Source organism: Vicugna pacos, chromosome 3, assembly GCF_048564905.1.
Source record: "Vicugna pacos chromosome 3, VicPac4, whole genome shotgun sequence".
Classification (NCBI taxonomy): Eukaryota; Metazoa; Chordata; class Mammalia; order Artiodactyla; family Camelidae; genus Vicugna; species Vicugna pacos.
In genome coordinates this window covers 68,386,980-68,406,540 of record NC_132989.1, presented here as the reverse complement: position 1 = coordinate 68,406,540, position 19,561 = coordinate 68,386,980, and the positions used below count along the sequence as shown (strand labels likewise).

General features: G+C 43.3%; 1 protein-coding gene across 2 annotated transcripts in view; it reads right to left on the bottom strand.

The window, feature by feature from the left end:
* Nucleotides 1-19,561, bottom strand: part of ARSB (arylsulfatase B) — a 143,983-nt gene that overhangs the window by 5,461 nt on the left and 118,961 nt on the right. For both annotated transcript variants that reach the window (XM_072958461.1, XM_072958462.1), the window contains one exon: nucleotides 442-564. In XM_072958461.1, the coding sequence (XP_072814562.1) occupies nucleotides 442-564 (123 nt within the window). The remainder of the gene's footprint in view (nucleotides 1-441; nucleotides 565-19,561) is intronic.

The window sequence follows — 19,561 nt, the reverse complement described above, 5'->3', positions numbered from 1 at the left end:
TATCTTACAACATAGGGGACAGCCAAGAATGTCCTCATTATAAACATGGCTTAACTGCATCACAGTCTTAACCATCATCCCACATACCAGGAACATATTTAAAAGATGTCACTTTTAGAGAATGTGCGCAGGGGAAGCCACCTCCTCCTGTGGCTACACCATGGGTTGCGGATGAAGCGTTCAGAGGTTCTCTTTGCTAGCTGGATGTGCCGTGTGTGACGGCCACACAGATTGGAAACTTATTTTCCACGAAGCACTAGAGCTGCCTTTCTTCCTCTTACCCCTCCACCCCTACAGTTAATTCTCAATTGCTTAAAATTCAGAACCAGATTACACTCCTCCTCCTCACTCAGCAGCCCCAGAGATCCTGTTTTACAAAAGGCCATTGTTCTTTGGTAAAGTTTTCCTTGCTGTCCTGGTGGGAAAAGCTAAGCATTCTACCTGGGTAGCCCGTGAGGAGTTTCCAGTTCCTGTGTCTAATTGCAGCATGGACAGATGTGTTGAAGGCTGAATGCTCTGGAAGAGAAGAACCATCCTTTGCTGGAGCCATGCTGTTCCCAGGACCTGGGGAGAAAGAGTTTGGAAGAATTAGATCACTGTTACTGGAATGTGTCGTTATAAATCAACATTTTATACCCCTCTTGCCGAACAGTAGCTTTTATTCAACTCTGGCGCGTAAATGTGTGTCCCGCCACAGAAACGAATCTTCTATTAAATACAAACAGAAAGCTACAGTTATGTTAAACGTCAGTCATAAACCACCACAAATATAAAGGAAATCCCAAAGAGATTAGAACACTAATTCATCCTTAAAACCACTACGTTCTGCCAGCGTACAGCTGGCCATATGGAGCTGTGTTCTGCGACAGCATACTGGCTTGTTTTTTTGGTATGTTGTGGTTTTGCTTTTAAATGACTGAATTCCATAAATACATTTTCTGTGTATACTTATACCTCTGTAGATAGTATAAGACATTATAAAGTGCACATTTTAATGGAGTCTGTCTCAAGCCATGAGAGTTCAAGCATGCCATGATAATCGTACACGTATACTTTTTTTGGCCCCACTTATGAAATCTAAAAGTAAGCAAGCAATGCTCAGTTAACTATTCAGACACGATAATTCTGGGTTAAGAATTAGTCTGGTATATAAATCATTGGTTGGCATCATGGATTACATTAATCTATCATCTTGAGGTCTTATATTAATTGATCATCAGATTTTGGGGGGAACAATTAATATTACCTGCTCCTTCTTACCCTCTCAAGTTTTAGAACCAACTGAGAGGTAGAGGCCAGACAGATAGAGTGAAAAATATTGCTTTTGTTACTGATAAAGTTGATTGGAGAGAACACAGCTTCAAATTTGTGGCAGAGAGGACTTGCTAATAATTGACCCTTGACTTAGAAAGACTAAACCAATCATCACTGATCTTGCTGGACAACCACTGGGCTCCCTCAGAGCACACAGCCCAGAGCCAACCAGAGTATTGCCATATATGCTGCGGACAAGCTGGCTCCAAAAGTAGACAAACAGAAGGGTCTGACTGAGCATGCTCAGTTTCTTTCGGATAACTTCCTCCTCTGCCTGGTTGTGAGGAGGAGCGAATGAGGTGCAGCACAAGAGAGCTGAGTTCTACTCTAATTGAAGACCCTGGTGGATTCCTGACCACAAGGTATGCAGGTCCCCACCTCACTCCTACCTGTGCCTGCTTAAAAGCCTCAACTTAGGGCCTAATTGTGTAATATTCAGTCTGTCTTAAATCCACATTTATCCATTAACTTTTCAAATATGGTCACAGCAATCATCTTGGGTGCACTTTCAAGGGCTGCCAGGCTGCCCTTCCAACGGCTCATAGCTGGTGTGTGAGATCACTCTCCACCATCTGTCCAGCATCACCATCGTGATATAAAGGATGCTGAAGAGTGTCCCCCACCCTGCAAGAGCAGGACTTCCATGCTGCGCAGGGTTTAAAGTGGGAAGCACCGTCAGTGGTGGAAAAGGCAGGGGGTCCCATTCTTTTGTAGTCCTGTGGGAATGACCCTGAAGAGGCAAACTGAAGACTGAGCCAAAAAAACATCCGTGGTTTCAGACCTTCAGTCTTAACAATCAGTACCAACAAATCGTTAGCACCAAAGAGGAAATCTTTGGACTTCTCATTTCTCTGTTTGTTTATGGCTATTTTGGCTCCAGTACAAACGGATGCTTCTTGTGATGGAGGCGCACAAGGACGTCTATCATAGGAAGTACGTTAACACACAGACTGTGGATGAACTGCGAGCCCTCATCTACTCCTCACAAGTTTGTCCAAAGACCACATTCTGATACCAAAGAATGTTAAATTAAAACAAGTATGCTTTGTGAACATAAGCAAGGAAGGAAATTAAGCCATCTCAGCTATACTTATATTTATATACACTTATTTTTCAAAACAAACAGGAACATAAAATACCCAAACGATAAATAAGTCTAAGACTAAATGATAAAAGATGCTGTTATCTCAACTGAATTTTTTTCATTTTGAGGAATTAAACAAAGAGAAGAGTACAAAGAATAACACAACGAATACCCTGTGAGCCGTCACCCAGAATGAACAGATGCTAACATTTTGTCACACTTGCTTTTTTTTAACAAAAGAAGTAGGACAATTAAGATGAAATGACAGTCTCCTTTCTCCCCTCATCCTCAATCCCAGTCCCTTCATCCACTGATTCAGAGGCTGCTGCTGTCATGACTTCAGGGCATAGAGTATCTTTCAGCCATTTAAAAAATACAGTAACATATGTATGTGTCAAGGAATAATATATAATATTTTTATACTTTAGAAACGCACACGTATGTGTTATGTTATACATACTTTATAACGTGCTTTTTCATCCACTACTATGTTTTTAGAGCTGTGTGATAATGTATGTATGTAAGTGTATATACATATATATGTATCTCTTTTAACTAATACTTCACTATATAAAACTACCACATTTTACTTATGCATTCCCCCTTTGAAGGGAATTTAGGTTACTTTACTAATTTATTTATTAAGCTATTACAGTTGATCCTTGAGCAACACAGGTTTGAAATACATGGGTCCACTTACACACGGATTTTTTTCCAGAGTAAATATTACAGTACTACAGGATCTGCGGTTGGTTGGATGCATGGATGTGGAACTGTGGATATGGAGAAATCACGGGCACAGAGCACTGGCTGTAAGTTATGTGCCCAGAGACAGAGACTAGTGCCAAAGGAAAGCTGTAGCAAATGAGGCAGAGAAGAAGAAAGTAATATGAGGAAGAAAACCAATTCAACAGCACATCACAGATGTCAAGAGAGCAGGTTTCAGAGCATGTCCAGAAGGGCCAAATATTCCATCCATCAGCTTGATGGATGAGAAAAGGGCATGGGATTTGTTAACCTCCAGGCAGAGATGAGGGAGTTCAGACAGAAGCATAAACAAACACATCTTTCACTTGCCTTCTGAGCTGAAAACCACCTCTGAGATAATAAAGCTTTCTGGCCAGATTGAAATACTCAGTTATAAGATGGACTGGTCTTGTATATTGATTTTGGATGTAAAGGAGATAAGCAAGAAAAAAAAATTTTGGCAAACAAAAGAAATCACTGTCTTACGTAATACACAGTCAACTTATAGACCTTGTCTGAGCAGCCTCCAGAAAACTAAAGGAATTCAAGTTTCCAGAATGAGCTGTCCAATGGTTTTCAGTGGAGAGCTATGTTTTCTGGAGCCAGAGGGTTTCCAGAAGCATCTTGGGAGTTGCCTCTAGAAGGGATAGTGAGTTAATGGGGAGAATCCAGGTTCCCCATCTCCATTTCAATCTGTGCAGTTTAATCCTTAAGAAAGAATCTGAAGTACTTGATAAATATATTGTACATTTTTGTTTGAAAAAGAGTCTGCAGCTAAAATATAACTTGAAAGACACTAATTAGTGATTGGCGATGGATTCATCAAACTGGGAAGGGACTGAAGGATGCCTGGGACACTTCTGATCTTCTGGTGTTATGAAAGGCAATCTTGCCCTCTTGGCTGTTCAATGCAACCTTCCAACTCTTGGGAAGCTACCGTCTCATATAATCTATGATTGTTATAAAATACATGATATTTTTCTGACTATATATTTAATATGCTTATTGAATATAAGTTGGAAAATCCAAAAATGTATGAATGGGAAAATTAAAATTACCTATGAATCTATTAGCTGCTGTTAATATTTTGGTGTATAACTTTTGAGATGTTTAACTACACAAGGCTTAAATAAAATAAACATGTTCACTGACTTACAAATAGGAAGAAAGTTCGTAAAAAGCAAAGTTTCCATGTCTAGAGAAAACTGGGCAGGGTGGTGAGGAGTGCTTAGCATCCAGGGGTGATTGGGACTGTCTGGGTCTCTCCCTCTCTATAACATTCAAGTAGAATGAGCGGGTGTCACTGGAGAATGGGGCCTTTGAAGAGTGAGCATTGTGACCCTGAAGGACAGCACTGCTGGGAATGGTAATGAGAACAAAAGGAAAGGCTGTGCCACTGAAGTGAGTCCCTGAGAGCCCTCTCCCAGAGGGTCGTGGTTCACAGCAGTACAGAGCATGCCCTTTTGGAACCAGACAGCTTGGTTTCGAATCTCTGCTCCATCACTCACTGGCTGTGTGACCTTAGGTATTCGCTGACCTCTACAGGCCTAGGTTTCCTCATCTGTAAAACCAGGATAATATAACCTATTTCATAGGCTAGTTATGTGGCCTAAATGTGATGATGCATTGAAAATGTTAATTAGCACTATGTCCAGCATATAGTAAGTGCACAATAAATGTTATTATTTCCAGTTGTGCAATCTTGGGTAACTTTCTCAACTTTCCAGGCCTCCGTTTACTATCTATAAAATTAGTATAACAATGTCTCCAATGAAGACATACAAATGGCCAATAGGCACATGAAAACATGCTCAATATCACTAATTATCAGAGAAATGCAAATCAAAAGTGCCATTAAGTATCACCTCACACCAGTCAGAGTGGCCATCATTCAAAAGTCCACAAACGACAAATGCTGGAGAGGACGTGGAGAAAAGGGAACCCTCCTACACTGCTGGTGGGAATGTAGTCTGGTGCAGCCATTTTGGAAAACAGCATGGAGATTCCTCAAAAGACTAAAAACAGAGTTACCATATGATTCAGCAATCCCACTCCTGGGCATATATCTGGAGGCAATTCTAATTCGAAAAGATACATGCACCCTACTGTTCCTAGCAGCAATATTTACAATAGCCAAGACATGGAAACCAACCTAAATGTCCATTGACAGATGACTGGATAAAGAAGTTGTGGTATATTTATACAATGGAATACTACTCAGACATAAAAAATAATAAAATAATGCCATTTGCAGCAACATGGATGGACCTGGAGATTGTCATTCTACATGAAGTAAGCCAGAAAGAGGAAGAAAAATATCATATGATATCACTAAAAAAAAAAAAGACAAATGAACTTATTTACCAAACAGAAACAGACTCACAGACATAGAAAAGAAACCTATGGTTACTGGGTGTGGGAAGGGATAAACTGGGAGTTCAAGATTTGCAGATACTAATTCATATATATAAAATAGATAAACAACAAATTCTTACTGTGTAGCACAGGGAACTATATTCAATATCTTGTAGTAACTTGTGGTGAAGAAGAGTATGAAAACATATATATGTATGTTCATGTATGACTGAACATATATATGTATGTTCATGTATGACTGAAGCATTCTGCTGTACACCAGAAACTGACACAACATTGTAAACTGACTACACTTCAATAAAAACACATGTATACAAAAACTAGTATAACAATATCAAGTGAGACAAGGCACATACAGTGCTTAGCACAGTATCCAGTAAATTGTAAGACTATTGTCACCCTATCAACAATAAAGATAACAGCTAATGCTTATAAGCACCTACTACCTGCTTACAAACAGAAAACCCTGTGTTAAGTGTTCTGTGTATACTAACTCATTTAATCCTTGCAATAGCTCTATGAAATGGGGAACAATGTCTGGCTGTAAAGGTCACTGAATGCCAGCTATTATCAGTTTAGCATAGGTTTTTTTCTTTTATATACTGTTCTATTCAAGATTTTACAAAGAAAAGGAAAGTGGATGGAATTCCTTATTATACCAGAAAAAAAAAACCCCAAAATAAAACAAAACAAATCATTTCTCTGGTCTGGGTTTAAAGAGAACCTACTTATCCCCCATTCGTGTTCCAGAGTTTGAGCAGGACTAGGGCGTGGGAAGCACTTAGGGTGGCAGCATTAATCTGTCACTTTCAGGGTTCAGTCCTTTTTTGGCCCTGTTGAGTGGCCTGCCATTCATTTCTACTGAGCTCTATTTGTTTCCACTTTGTTGTTTTGTAATTCACAAAGATCAGTTTAAAATTGCATTCTACCTCTAATGACCCATTTTATTATTCCTGCTAGTGTGATGCATCTTTGTACTTTGATGACAATACACATTCACTTGCGGCAAACTTACTTGGGCTAATGGGGGAAAACCCATTTTATATACATACTTTTTTTTTAATGATTGAACCCAGGACCTCGTGCATGCTAAGCACGTGCTCTGCCACTGAGCTATTACCCCTCCTCGTCAGATACTTTTAATCAACAGGTTGGATTTAAGTTTAATTAGCAACAATTGCCTCAACTTTTGTGCTTAAAAGTTCTTGAAAGCAGCTTGTTTGTTAGTTTGTTATGTGAGTCAAATGTGTCAAAGTTTATTACACTAAGGTTTCATTTACACTAAACATTTGATTTGCTGACCATTTCTTCAATCCAAGGAAAGTTCAAGGGAATCCCGAATTCAAAGTGAAGTTCAAGTCACTCAGGTCCTTATTGCGCCAGCCAGTCTGAGCCCCACTGCCCACTGCTGGCGCGTCCACCCCATCACAGCGCATGTGGGCTACACGTGGAGGCACACGCTGGACGCAAATGTGGATCAAACCTTCAGTCTGCTCATGTGTTATGTGTCCAGAAAACTGCGGGCTCACGCCATGGCTGCCTCTCATCTCGCTGTGTGGTGAGGACTTACATATCCAGATGCAAATGTGCTCACAGTTGTCTTGGGTATTGTTTTTAAATATCGTTCTGGATCTAAAAATAGAAATTCTTCTCTAAAAAATACTTCCCGAGGAACACTGGCTAGAACCCCCACACTCTGAGCTGACGCCTTACTGACCCTTTTTGCTTAATTTTCAGAGATGAAAAAAGCCCCTAATAGCCATATGGAAAGCTGGGATCTACAGAACTGTTGGAATTTAGCAGCAGCATACCCTATGCCATTACTCTAGCTCTGGAAAGAAACTGAGAGAAACCACTGTGCATTTTAGCAGCCTTTAGAATAATCTCTTTTTATTATCTTATTAAGTCATTTAACCACTCTGAATTCCTGTTTCTGTGTGTGTAAAATGAGGATAAACCAATGCCTTCCTCACAGGACGATGGTGAGGATGAAGTGAGATCCTATAGGTGGTGAGCATTCCATGCACTGTAAGTATAAAAATCCCAGTTACAGGTCTCCTGAATTCCCACAGCACTTGCCGCAGGACTGGGCACACAGACAAATCGGATGCACCTACCGCAAGAAATCATTTCACTTTCAGTCGAATCTATGACCTTCGACTGATAGCCTCAAAATAGTGATCAACTATTCAACCCTCTCACGGCTGAGCTCTGAACCAGATCTGAACCAGCAGCCAAGGGAACAAAGTATTAACAGACAATTACAGGGAAGGGGGGTGGGGAAATCAGGAGGCATTAGTCAGAGGGTACACAGTTTTGGTGATGCGAGATGAGTATGTCCTAGAGATCTACTGTACTGCATGGTGTATACGGTTAACAATACTGTACTGTGTGTTTACAAAACTGCTAAGAGGGTAGATCTTATGTTAAGTGTTCTTATCTCACATGCACACACCCAAAATAATAATAAAGGGGCTGGGAGGAAATGTTTGGAGGTGATGGATATGTTAACGGCATAGACTGTGGTGCCGGTTTCATGGATGGATACTTATCTCAGAACTCATCAGGTTGTATGCATTAAATACGTCAATCACACCTTCATAAAATGGTTGAAAAGCGAATGAATGAATACAGAAAGAAAAAAGAGAAAAAAAGAAAGAAAGGAAGAAGGAAAAAGGAAGTAAAGGGAGAAAGAAAAGAAAAGAAAAGAAAAGAAAAGAAAAGAAAAGAAAAAAAGAAAGGAAGAAAGGAAGAAAGAAAGAAAACTATTTGATAAAAATGCAGTGACACCATCTGAAGTCTATATACTATACCAGAGGTCTGGCCAAAATTGTGAAAATAGAGTGAAACAGAACAGGGCTTCCCAACTCTGGTTCTACATTGGGATCACCTGACCGCTACAGGCATCGTAGTACTGAACTCTGGCTCCCTGAGCTCAGCACAGCTCAGCCCTGGTCTCTTGCCTGACCCAACATGGGCTGCCCAGCCTTCAATGACCTGAAATCACCATCTTCAGCAAGCAGCATCTACTGCGCTTGCTGCGGTCTTGCTCTTCCCTCCAAACAAACTCTGTGGAGCTGCCCATCCTATAAAACAGCTAAAAGCAGAGCTGTCCAGTCTCCACCTGGCTTTACTGTCGGCAGGTCCCAGAGGACCTCTCCAGCCCACAGGCCCCAGGGTAAAAGCCAGTGGCCCAGAGCACCCTGGGTGCACCCAGATGCACCCACGTGGACACAGGTAAGTAAGGGGGCTGGGAGTCTGGGGAGCATCGGCACTGGGGGACGGTGGAGCTGGTTTGTGGGTCTGGGTTAGAGCAGACCACATGCCCTTTGCCCTTCAGGGCCAAACCTACCCCTCAGGCCTGTGTAGCCCTGCTGGGGTGTGTGTGTGTGTGTGTGTGTGTGTGTGTGTGTGTGTGTGTGTGTGTGTGTGTGTGTGTGTGTGTGTGTGTGTGTGTGTGTGTGTGTGTGTGTGTGTGTGTGTGTGTGTGTGTGTGTGTGTGTGTGTGTGTGTGTGTGCGCGTGCGCGTGTGTGTGCGTGCGTATGTGTGTGTGTGCGTGCGCGTGTGTGTGTGCGGGCTGGTATGTGTGTGTTTTGTAATTAAATACTTTATTTTATCACAATATAAACTGCCTTAAGCTGTTTGATCATTTTCACTGATTGCTACAGAAGTAATTTGCAGTATTTCCTTTACTTTTAGATAACTTACACTTAAATACAAACTAAGGCTTCCCTGACCATAAAAATGTAAGAGATGTTCAGGCTTTAAAAAAAAAAACAAGCAGACAAAATCAAATCTCAAACATTCAAGTGCCCCCCAAAACATTCTGGAATAGTACGGGATTGGGTATGGAGGTAGATACACAAATTTGTATAGTTTAACCTAACAACTCCCACATAACTTTCATTTAATCTTCCTCACATTTAGGAATGAACAAATATTCAACAGACCTAATCTAATTATGGAATCATTTCAGGACATTCTGAATAAATTTATCATTTATTAATATAGAGGCAGAGCAAAATCTGAATTATGTAATTAAATATTTAATTTTTAAGGCATTAAAAAATTTTCAGCCAAGGAATGATGCCTGCTACAGATTAATGTTCACTCTTCCCTACTTGGTTTTTGGAAGAATACCACCATTTCAACCCCCAGTGAACATGGCACTTGTCTGTTTCCTCCCCTTCTAATTTATTTCAGATTTTCAAGTGTTTTCTTCAGTAACGATGCTTTCTCCTGCAGCTCAGGTTTCCTGCAGCTCAGATTTCCTGCATCTCAGAAGACAGGGAAAATAGGGAGGCCTGACCACCATTAAAAAGCCCTCGTCAAACTCATCCTGCCCCTCATTTCGGGACTGCCCCTCATTTCGGGACTTGAACCTGATTGCTGCAAGTTTACTGTTACACCCACACTACTTACTTAGAATCCTATCTCTCCCTGGTGAAATCCTTACAACACAAAACAGGAGTGTTGGGGAAAATATGGCAGACATAAAGCTAATCAGAAAAAGGTGAGGAGGAATATTACAGATGTTATTTATTACCTACCAGGGAAAAATCAAAATGCCCGTAATTTTTATATATGCACTCCACATGACATATTTCAAATGAATCTAGGTTTATGAGTTTTGGTTTACAAAGTCAGCTTCTCCAACACCTACTCATTCAGTCCATATTTGATATTTTAAAAGTCCTAGTGAAAAAAGGGCTTTGATGCGGCTTGCCCAGCCTAGACAGAGTTCAAATGTTAATCATTATTGAATTGCACATAATAAGTGTGCAGAGAACGTGTCTGGATTACAGGGAACTTCAACATTTGGTTAAGGTCTGACAAGAACCACGAGTGACAACTGAGCAGCATAAACCAAACCAACAGAAAACCACCATTCAGTGAATCCTCAAATCACGACTGTCCTAGTGAATTAGGCCATTTATATCTGTAATGGGTTGATGAGAGATCTCATATTTTGATTCAAATGGATCTTGAATAAATATTCTATTTTATATTGCTCATTCATTTGCCTATTAAACACATATTTATTTGTTGATCACTCTACATGCTAGATACCAAATCATCAGAACAAATAAACTGGAGTCCAGCTGGTAATAATAAAATAATTTTGTTGAAACAGCAGAAATTCTAAAATAGTGGAGTGAACAAAGACACCAGCTGCCTGGGAGGATGCAGAAGGGCGGTGCTCACTGAGGTGGGCCCTAAAGGACAGGATGCTGTGACAGTAAAGAAAGGGTGACAAAGATGATCCAGGGATGAGGAGTGTCTCTCTCCCTGAAATTCCCTTCTCCCTGTGGTATCTTCCTCCTTTTCAGTGTCTACATGAGGAAATGCATGCAAGGCATTTACTAGAGTGCGGGGCACAGGGAAACTGCTCCACCAGAGTTAGTTATTATTTCTATCTGATACTGTTTTCCAGCCTCCTTTGCTTTTTCATCTTTCTCTGTTCATCTCTTAAATGTTTTCCTTCCCCAAGCATCAAAGCTTAACATTCCCCTGGGTATCTGAGACTCCACAGTCACCTCTCACCCAGACGTTCTCCTGCCCCTCCAATCCCCAGTGTCCCTAACCTGGACCAACCTACCCAGGAACCACGCAGCTGGAGCCCGGCCTCTCGCCTCATTCACACCTTGCCCTTCCAATCCTGCTCCATCCTGCATTTGTAGACAGGGAACCTGACATCCCATCTTGGCCATCAAGACAGGTTCAATGCTTCAGCATGTCCCGCCCCTCTCCTCCATGGACAAGAGTTTAAGTACTCTCTCTGGCTCCACCATCTTTCAGCTGCCCCCACGAGCCACCCTGCCTTTCTTTAGCCCTGGGGCCTGAGGAGTAGGGACAGGAGTCAGAGCAACCCTGCATATCCGACTGCCTGCAGGAGCTTCTCCAGACAGCTACTCTCTGATGTTCCGTAGGCAGTGCCAAGTCCTGGCCTCCCAAGCTTGATGCTTGATCTCCATATCTTCCTGTTGTCTATAAAGTGATAGAAACATATGGACTGGGAAGAAAAAGGAGCGGGGGATGGAGCCCTGGAGAAGTTTGAAAGGCAAAGCAGAAAGGGAAGGAGCTTCCAAAAGACTGAGGAGGAGTTAGACTAGAAGAATGCTGCAGAAGCCAGGGGAAATATTCCATGCAGAAAGCAGTTCATGTCAAAGAGAGGAAAAGTATGAGAAAGCAGGGAGGGGGAGTGCTTTTTAGCAAGTAGGATGTCACGGATTGCTGTGGCGACGGCACGTTCACTGGGCTGAGAACATAAAATGCCCATAAGAAACATGAATGAGGGGGCCAATGAGCTTGTAATAACAAAGATACGACATAGAAGAGCGTGTATTTTCTCTAGTCAGCCTCCCAGTAACGTGATAACAGACGATCATTTCCAGATCTGACATCATCATCCATGTGCCAACCACGGTCTCCATTCTGATCCTGCCCCACGACAGGCTAATCTAATGCAGAACCAAGGTTATCCACTGAATTCAAAGTTTTAGTCTGTCTCTCTCTAACTACAAGTTTTTCAAGTAATTGGTAGAGTCCGTCAGCAAATAGCTATAAATAGGCACTGTGTATATAAAAAAGGGGAAACTAACCAAAAATATTCATCTTCAGCCTGTGATTAAGATGATGAGCATGCATGAGGATGAGTTGTCTGTTCTCTGGCCAGGGATGAAAGAAGAGAGTCCCCTGCCCCCTACATGGCATTCACTGAAATCCCAACCACAAAGCCTCGGGGTCCAAGACGCCTTGCTGAAGGCCGTGCTCTTCCGGTCTTGCACGGTTTAGATTCCAGTGCACAGGAAAGACGTCAAGGCGCTGAGCGCATCTTTGGATACAGATGAAATCATGCTAATTTAATCTTTAATTTGGAAAGGGGCTCCTGCCCATGGATTCAGCCCATGATGGCTGTCAGGCGGGCCTGGCCCCTCTGGGCATCTGGTGATGCCGCCCTTCCTGACCCCAGGAACTCAAACTGGGACAGCAGAGGCAACAATTACAGTGCAGAAAACTGAAGCTGGCTGGCAGTCTTGCAGGGACAGCCCTCCACAGCACTGCTATGCCACGGCCCAAACCCAAGCATGTTACACAAACTCTGTAATCACTGAAATGAGGGCCACTAGGTGCTGCATGCCAAAGGTAAAAAAGCAAACATTTGAGACAACTCTTTCTAGACTAGTCTAGTTCTCAGCAGCAGTGCCGTTGAAACTGAGGATATTTTATATTTTGAGACTATCAGGTTCTCACGGGAACCGGGATCCAGAATACACTCTCTCTTTCCAAGGAAAACTGCAAACACATCCAAGACAGTGAGCAAAGGTGGTGTCTTTGCTCTACGACTGATTAAGAAAGAATGAAATGTTAAAGAGGTCCTAACTACTCTTCACATCAACTTGAAAAGGTTCAGTTCCAGAGAGCACCTGCCTTAAACACTCATGGATTCGGAGATGCTGATTAGAATTTTGCAGCTTGATTATGGAGTCCAACAGACAGACATCCTGAGATTCCTGACGCCTCAGTCCTCTCTAGGAAAACCCCGTGTTAACTGTCCCATCCATGGTCCGGAAAGTGCTCCTGAAGAATGCTGGCTGTTGGGTACCTCACACAATTCATGCAATTGCGCACAGAATCGTCTGAATCCGTGCTGGCCACCCCAGTCTGGAAAGGTGCTCTCTCCTTCACAGTCATGTTGCCGTCTTTTTGAAGCCAAAGCAGGTGCGAGGGACTCAACTCTAAACAATACTCCCTGCTTCTCTTTCCCCTGATACTAGCGTCAGCCTCACATGGGAGGGTGTGTACGTACAGCAAAACCCCACTTCTGAAGCCTGCGTATGGAAAACCAATTAAGATGGGGAGAAAAACAAGGCAGTACTGAATTCCCCGTCTGACTCAAATGAGAAAGTTGAGAAGCAGGCAGATTTGGAAATGGAATGGAGGGGCCAGCTATACCACCAGGGGCTCATCTCCCTCTAACGGTTTCAGTGATCAAAACCCCCCCGAGTCGGAAGATTCTGCAAATATGGTCGTTTGGTCTGGTGCTCTCTTCTGGTTGTTGTTTTTTTTTTTTAATTAAAAAAATTCCTAATTGAAGGATAGTTAATTTACAATGTTGTGCTAGTTTCTAGTGTATAGCAATTCAGTCATATATATATTCTTTTTCAGATTCTTTTCCAATATAGGCTATTACAAGATACTGAGCACAGTTCCCTGTGCTATACTGTAGGACCTCGTTGTTTATCTATTTTATATATAGTAGTTTGTATCTGTTAATCCCAAACTCCTAAGTTATCCCTCCCCACCCTTTTCCCCTTTCAGTAACCATAAGTGTGTTTTCAATGTCTGTGAGTCTCTTTCTGTTTTGTAAGTAAGTTCACTTGCCTCATTTTTTTAGATTCCACGTATAAGTGATATATACTATTTCATGTGAAAAATCTTGATAACTGGAGAATTTAAAAGACAGACCTCTAGGGCAATACCTCTACTCCCTGCGACCTCTTTCTTGGGGGAAAGGAGCATTGTAAATAGGACAATGGGAATATCTGTAACTGAACCCTCCATGACAAACCCAGAGTTGGCCTTCTGAACAGACAGAAGAAACAAAGTAGGAAGCTGCCTACAGACAGCTAGAGAGTCACTGGCAGGATTGGCTCCCCGTCAAACATATCACCCAAAGGTCTCCCTTTGGGGCTGGAGTTCCCAGAAAAAGCATCCCCCCTTAACCGACTAAGACTTTACATTTCAGAAGGGATCATATACTCAAACAACAGCAACAATGACCACAACCACAAGAAATCAAAAAGAATGGTTCTGGGCAACTGCTGTGTGGAGGGAACCGTGTGTTACAGGAATTATAGAAAAGCATCGATTAAGCACTTCTTTTTTTGAGGATGTGCCAGGCTCTGTTTTAGATATAGAGGAAAGTATCTCTACTCCTGAAGTCTAGAATGAACTGGAAGGATAAATGTCCATAAAAGGCAAAACACGACAAACGCCAAAGGAGTGGTATGATAAAATGTAAATAAATTAAGCACAAACTAAGCACTTAGTATTTGCAAGCTGCTGTGCAAAGGACGTTGGGGAATGTTACAGAACTCCACAGACAATACGAAAGCGTATTTTCTAGTTGGTGGGGTAAAGGAAGGCTTCCCAGAGAAGGTGAGAATTGGGGATGAGTGCTGGCACTGAATAATCGCAGGATTCAGAGAAGTGGAGGGGTAGGAAGAGGACGTCCCAGGCAGAGGGGAGTAGTATGAGACAGCAATTCACCAAGTCTGTTTGACTCTGGAGGATACATGGACGTCCCAGCTGGCTGGAGAGGGCCCAGGATAAGAACAGTTTGGAAAGGATAGGCCAGTTTAGTTCCCCCAAACTACAGAAGTTAGAACATTTTTCCAGTAGGTAACTGGAAGTCAGTAACATTTTGAGCAGGCACATTTTTAGAAAGGCACATTTTAGAAAGATTCATCTCTACACTCACTATTGAGACAGGAGGGAAGGGGGCAGGGCACAACCATTGAAAGAATGAGGATAGGACATAAAACTGGTTAGCACCACCTAGACCCAAGACAGAGGAAGATTCCACTTCCAGTAGACCTTGAGGCTCATTATATGCTCACTATAATAAAATTAGTCTTGTAGATAAGAACTACCCATCTTGAACGGGTGCCATGACACTTCCGATCAAGACTAAATAAAGATAAAAATCCCTCCTCCCTCAGGAAGGTGGAGCTGGGATGAAAATCAGGAAATATGATCCCAAACCCCTCCATCCTCAATGAATATTCCACCCATTCATTTTTACATCCCATACAACCAGCTTGCCAAAAAAAAAAACTAAGCACAGTTGCTCACCTGAGTCTACCTGCTCTCCCTCTGAGAGCGTACTATTACTTAATAAATCCCTACTTTACTTTCTTGACCCCCGTGTCTTGTCTCTGAATTCTTTCTGTGACAAGACAGGAACCTACTCTCCAGTAACACTATGACTTGATTATTAAACTTCCCAGATGACTTGATACTGCAAAAACATCACAGCCAGGAATAACAGTCACACCGAGGGGATATTCCACATTGCAAATGTGCAAATTAGCGTCTGTATTAGAGCCAGAAGAACCCAATGAAAGGACCTTGCTAGCTGAGTACTGAAACAGACCAAGCCTGACAGGTAGAAGGAAAGTCTTCAGACAATAGAGCAGGAGAAAAGGACTCTTAGGTCTGGACCAGCATCGCTGAAGGAAGAAGAAAACACTGAGAGGACATGCTGCTATTTGAGGGGGATGATGAATTGGGTTTAGACACGTTGTGTGACATAAGCAATCGAACATGTAGGTTTAGACGTGATGATGGATGGACCGCAGGTGCTCGAGGAATGGAGCCTAAACTCTGCAACCCGGCCCACAGGGTCTGCATGATCTGCTCTGCCTCCTTCCAAGGATCACAGTCCCACCACGTTTCCTGGCCTCCTTGTAGTTAGGTATGTGCCAGTGGAATGTGGACGGGGTGGGAGCACAACTCCCAGGCAGGCCTGGACCCAGAAAACCCTCTTGTGCACAGACTTCCTTGCAGACAAGCATGCCTGCCTCGGCGGCTCATTAAAACTGGCAGAGCCAAGGATGGAAGGATCTGTGGTCCCTAAAACACTGCTGGGAAGATTGCTGTCTGTTGGTCAGGAGTACCTGTCCTGTAATTTACATGAATGAGAAACGTCTTTATTGTCTGGATTATCACAGAGTTTTGGTTTGTGCCAGCAGCCAGCATTATCTCAGCGAATCCACTCCTCCTCTGGGCTCATCCACTCCCCTTACTCAGTCTGTTCCAACCACACTGGTTTCTTTCAATTCTCTGGACACGCTAAGCTCTGTTCATCCAAACGGCCCTACCCGGTTGCAGGCATCTTTGCATTTGCTCTTCGCTCTCCCTAGAGTACTTTCCACAACTCTTTGCCTGGTTAACTCGCTTTCCAGGTCTCAGCTCAAATAGTACTTCCTCAGATTCCTCAGAGCAGCCTTTTTTTTTTCCAAATTGAAGTTTAGTTTCTAGAGCAGCCTTTTTTGACTTCTGCAGTGAAATTAGATCAACCCCTGTTAATCTTTCGTAACCCATATTACAATCTGTAATTATATACTTCTTTGTTTCTATGTCTCCCTCTAAAAGGATAAGATCCAAAAAAGGCAGGCACGGTGACTACAGTGTTCACCAGTGCACCGTACACTTGACTCAGCATTGTGGATGGAGCTGATGAACATTACTGAGTAAGTGAATGAGCTGGAGCTCCCAGTGATGGTCAGACTTGAGAGGGAGCTAAGTAGGGACAAGATGGAGAGAGGGCAGCGGGCTGAGACACGGCTGTGGGATATGCACATGTGGGTGCAGCACTGTATCTCATTCTCACACCCCAAACAGGGTCGCTGCAGAAGGATAAGGTTTAGAGAAAAGACACTCAAATAATTAAGGAGATAATTACTACAGAATGAAGAATGTTAGCGCTCCCACTGGGCCTCAGACATCATGCAACCTGAGCTCCCTTTGCAGAGATGAGGAGTTCAGCTCCCTGTCCCAGCTAGTTGGAGTCCAAGGTGGGAGATGCTGCTCAGGCATCCAGCTTTGCATAGGACAGACTGAAAATGTTTGGTCTCTTCTGTTTGCACAGATAGCTGAGAAGGAATCTGTGGCCAGGATGAACCTGCAGTCCCACTGCTCTAAGGGCGTCTCCAGAAGTTCTCGCAATGGACTTAAATGAACTGGTATCTTCTAAGATGTTAACTCCAGAATCTTTTCTCCTGACTGTCAAGAGAAGGGGGACTGTTTGCAAGCACAAGGAGGACACTTCTACATCCTTATTTGGTTGTGTTTGCTCTTCTGAGAGCGGAACAAGTACTTACCCCGATGAGATACGAGCTCGCCTCGGGGGGAGTAAAGAGCAGGCGCCCTGGGACGGGAAAGCCACAGTCCCCCTCCCCGCGCGACGACTCTGCTCTCCCGGAGAGTGTTCTCACTCCTTCATCGGAGCTGGAGCTCTAGCTCTGAGGCTGTCAATTTACCACAGTGTACTTCCCTCTGCACTGGGGATGCTTCTTGTATTAAATCCAATTAAACTGGCTTGTCAGTCCTCTGGTAGCCTGTGAACACTTGAGAAAACCGACAGCTTACTGGGGCTTTTCCAAAAGAAATATCTGCTACTAAAAAGTGATTTCCACACATATCCCTGCCTCGCTTGATCAGGAGATAATTACTGGGCTGTTCTGCTGCTGAAGCTGGCGGCTGGCACAGAGCAGTGCATGCTGCTGCTGATGCCAAAGGCGGCAGAAAAGCCCCCGGATTTGCGTAATTCCAGCCCGCTCCACTCTTGCGAGCTTCTGCGAGGTCAGAGTATCCAAGTTCCCACAGAAACAGTGCTGGTTTCCTCAGCTGGAGGCCTCAGATCAGACATCTGCTTCTCTGCTTAGGGCTGCTTTCCTATTTTATCCAGCCCAAGTCCTTTCCAGAGGCTCAAACGATACCAGCTCTATAAAGACTGGAGTACTTCCTCCATGGAACACAGCAATTTATCCATATCTCAACACGTGTTTATTGAGCATTCACTCTATACTTGGTGTCATACCAGGAACTGGCTTTATTCCATTCAGTGATTATGTACCGAGCACCTCATCTGTCCTGGGAACTGTGCTCCTTTGCTGTTCTCTGCAGGCCGGGAGCTCTGGCCCCAGCACAGGGCCTGGTGCTCACTTCAGTGGCCTCAGCCTCCCACCTGCAGGCAGCCGGCAGAACCAGACAGGGGGCCTGGCTGTCCAGGTGAGTGAAGGGTGTTAGAGTCACGGCGCTAAGACTTTTTAGCCATTAATGTCCTGAGAATAGAAAAGAAATGCCCTTGAGTTTCAAGGAGCTCACCTAAGATATATGCAAGGTTAGACTCCTGCCAAAAGAAACAAACACCAGGGAGAGTCTCTCTCAGGATTAGTCAGTGCTCACAGAGATGTAACCAAACTGTGAAATGGAAAGAAAAAGAGTGTTTTACTCCAGCTCCGGTGAATTTTTTCAAAACTAGTTCGTTCCTTTCCTTGCCTTGCCACCCCTTTCAAACCCACCTGCCACGGAGGCAGGAGGATTTGGTCGATATAATCACATAATCTTCTCTTAAGGGAAAAACTGGAGGGTAAGTCAGAGAGGAGAGGAAGGTTGAAAGCTGCCTGATTTTCATGTGCCACCGGAGAAATGGAAGCCAGGGAAGGACTCTGACCTCACAAGCAAGGTGCAATGGCCTCTGGAAGGAAGAGGGGCGAGAGCCCAGAGGGATCAGGGGAAATCTCTTGACACGGCAGATAATTAATACACTAAAACTAAGAATGAAAGGCAGAAATGGAAGCTGTAATTAGCCAAATGCTTTCAGAGTGGATCCTGGAGAGGAGACAAAGTGGGCGGTTCCTACTTCCACAGATGCTGATGGCCCAGCAGGGACAGGCCCTTCTGTCTCCAGTGACATCGGCTAGAGTTGTCAGGCTGTCTCCACCTCCCGGCTTGCGCACAAGCCTCCCCACTCAGGGGCAGCAGTCCTCACACCCGTGCACTCATGGCGCATCGGGACAATGAGGCCAGGTGTTCCATGTGTCTTCAGAGGTCTCTATCAGGTCTCCTATAAACTCAAAGCCACTCGAGGGCAGGGACTATGCCTTCAAATGTCTTTCAAATTACAAGGACTTACATTATATGCAGATGACATACTATATATAGAACCCCCTAAAGACTCCACACAAAAACTACTAGAGCTGATCATCAAGGTAGCAGGATACAAGATGAACAAACAGACATCCGTTGCACTTCTTTACACTAACAATGAAATATCAGAAAATGAAAGTAAAAAAATCCCTTTTAAAATTGCATCAAAAAAAATACTTAGTCGGGGAGGGGTATAGCTCAGTGGTAGCATGTGTGCTTAGCATGCATGAGGTACTGGGTTCAATCCTCAGTGCCTCCATTGAAATAAATAAGCAGTAAATAAAAATAATTACCCCCCCCCAAACAAAAATAAATAAATA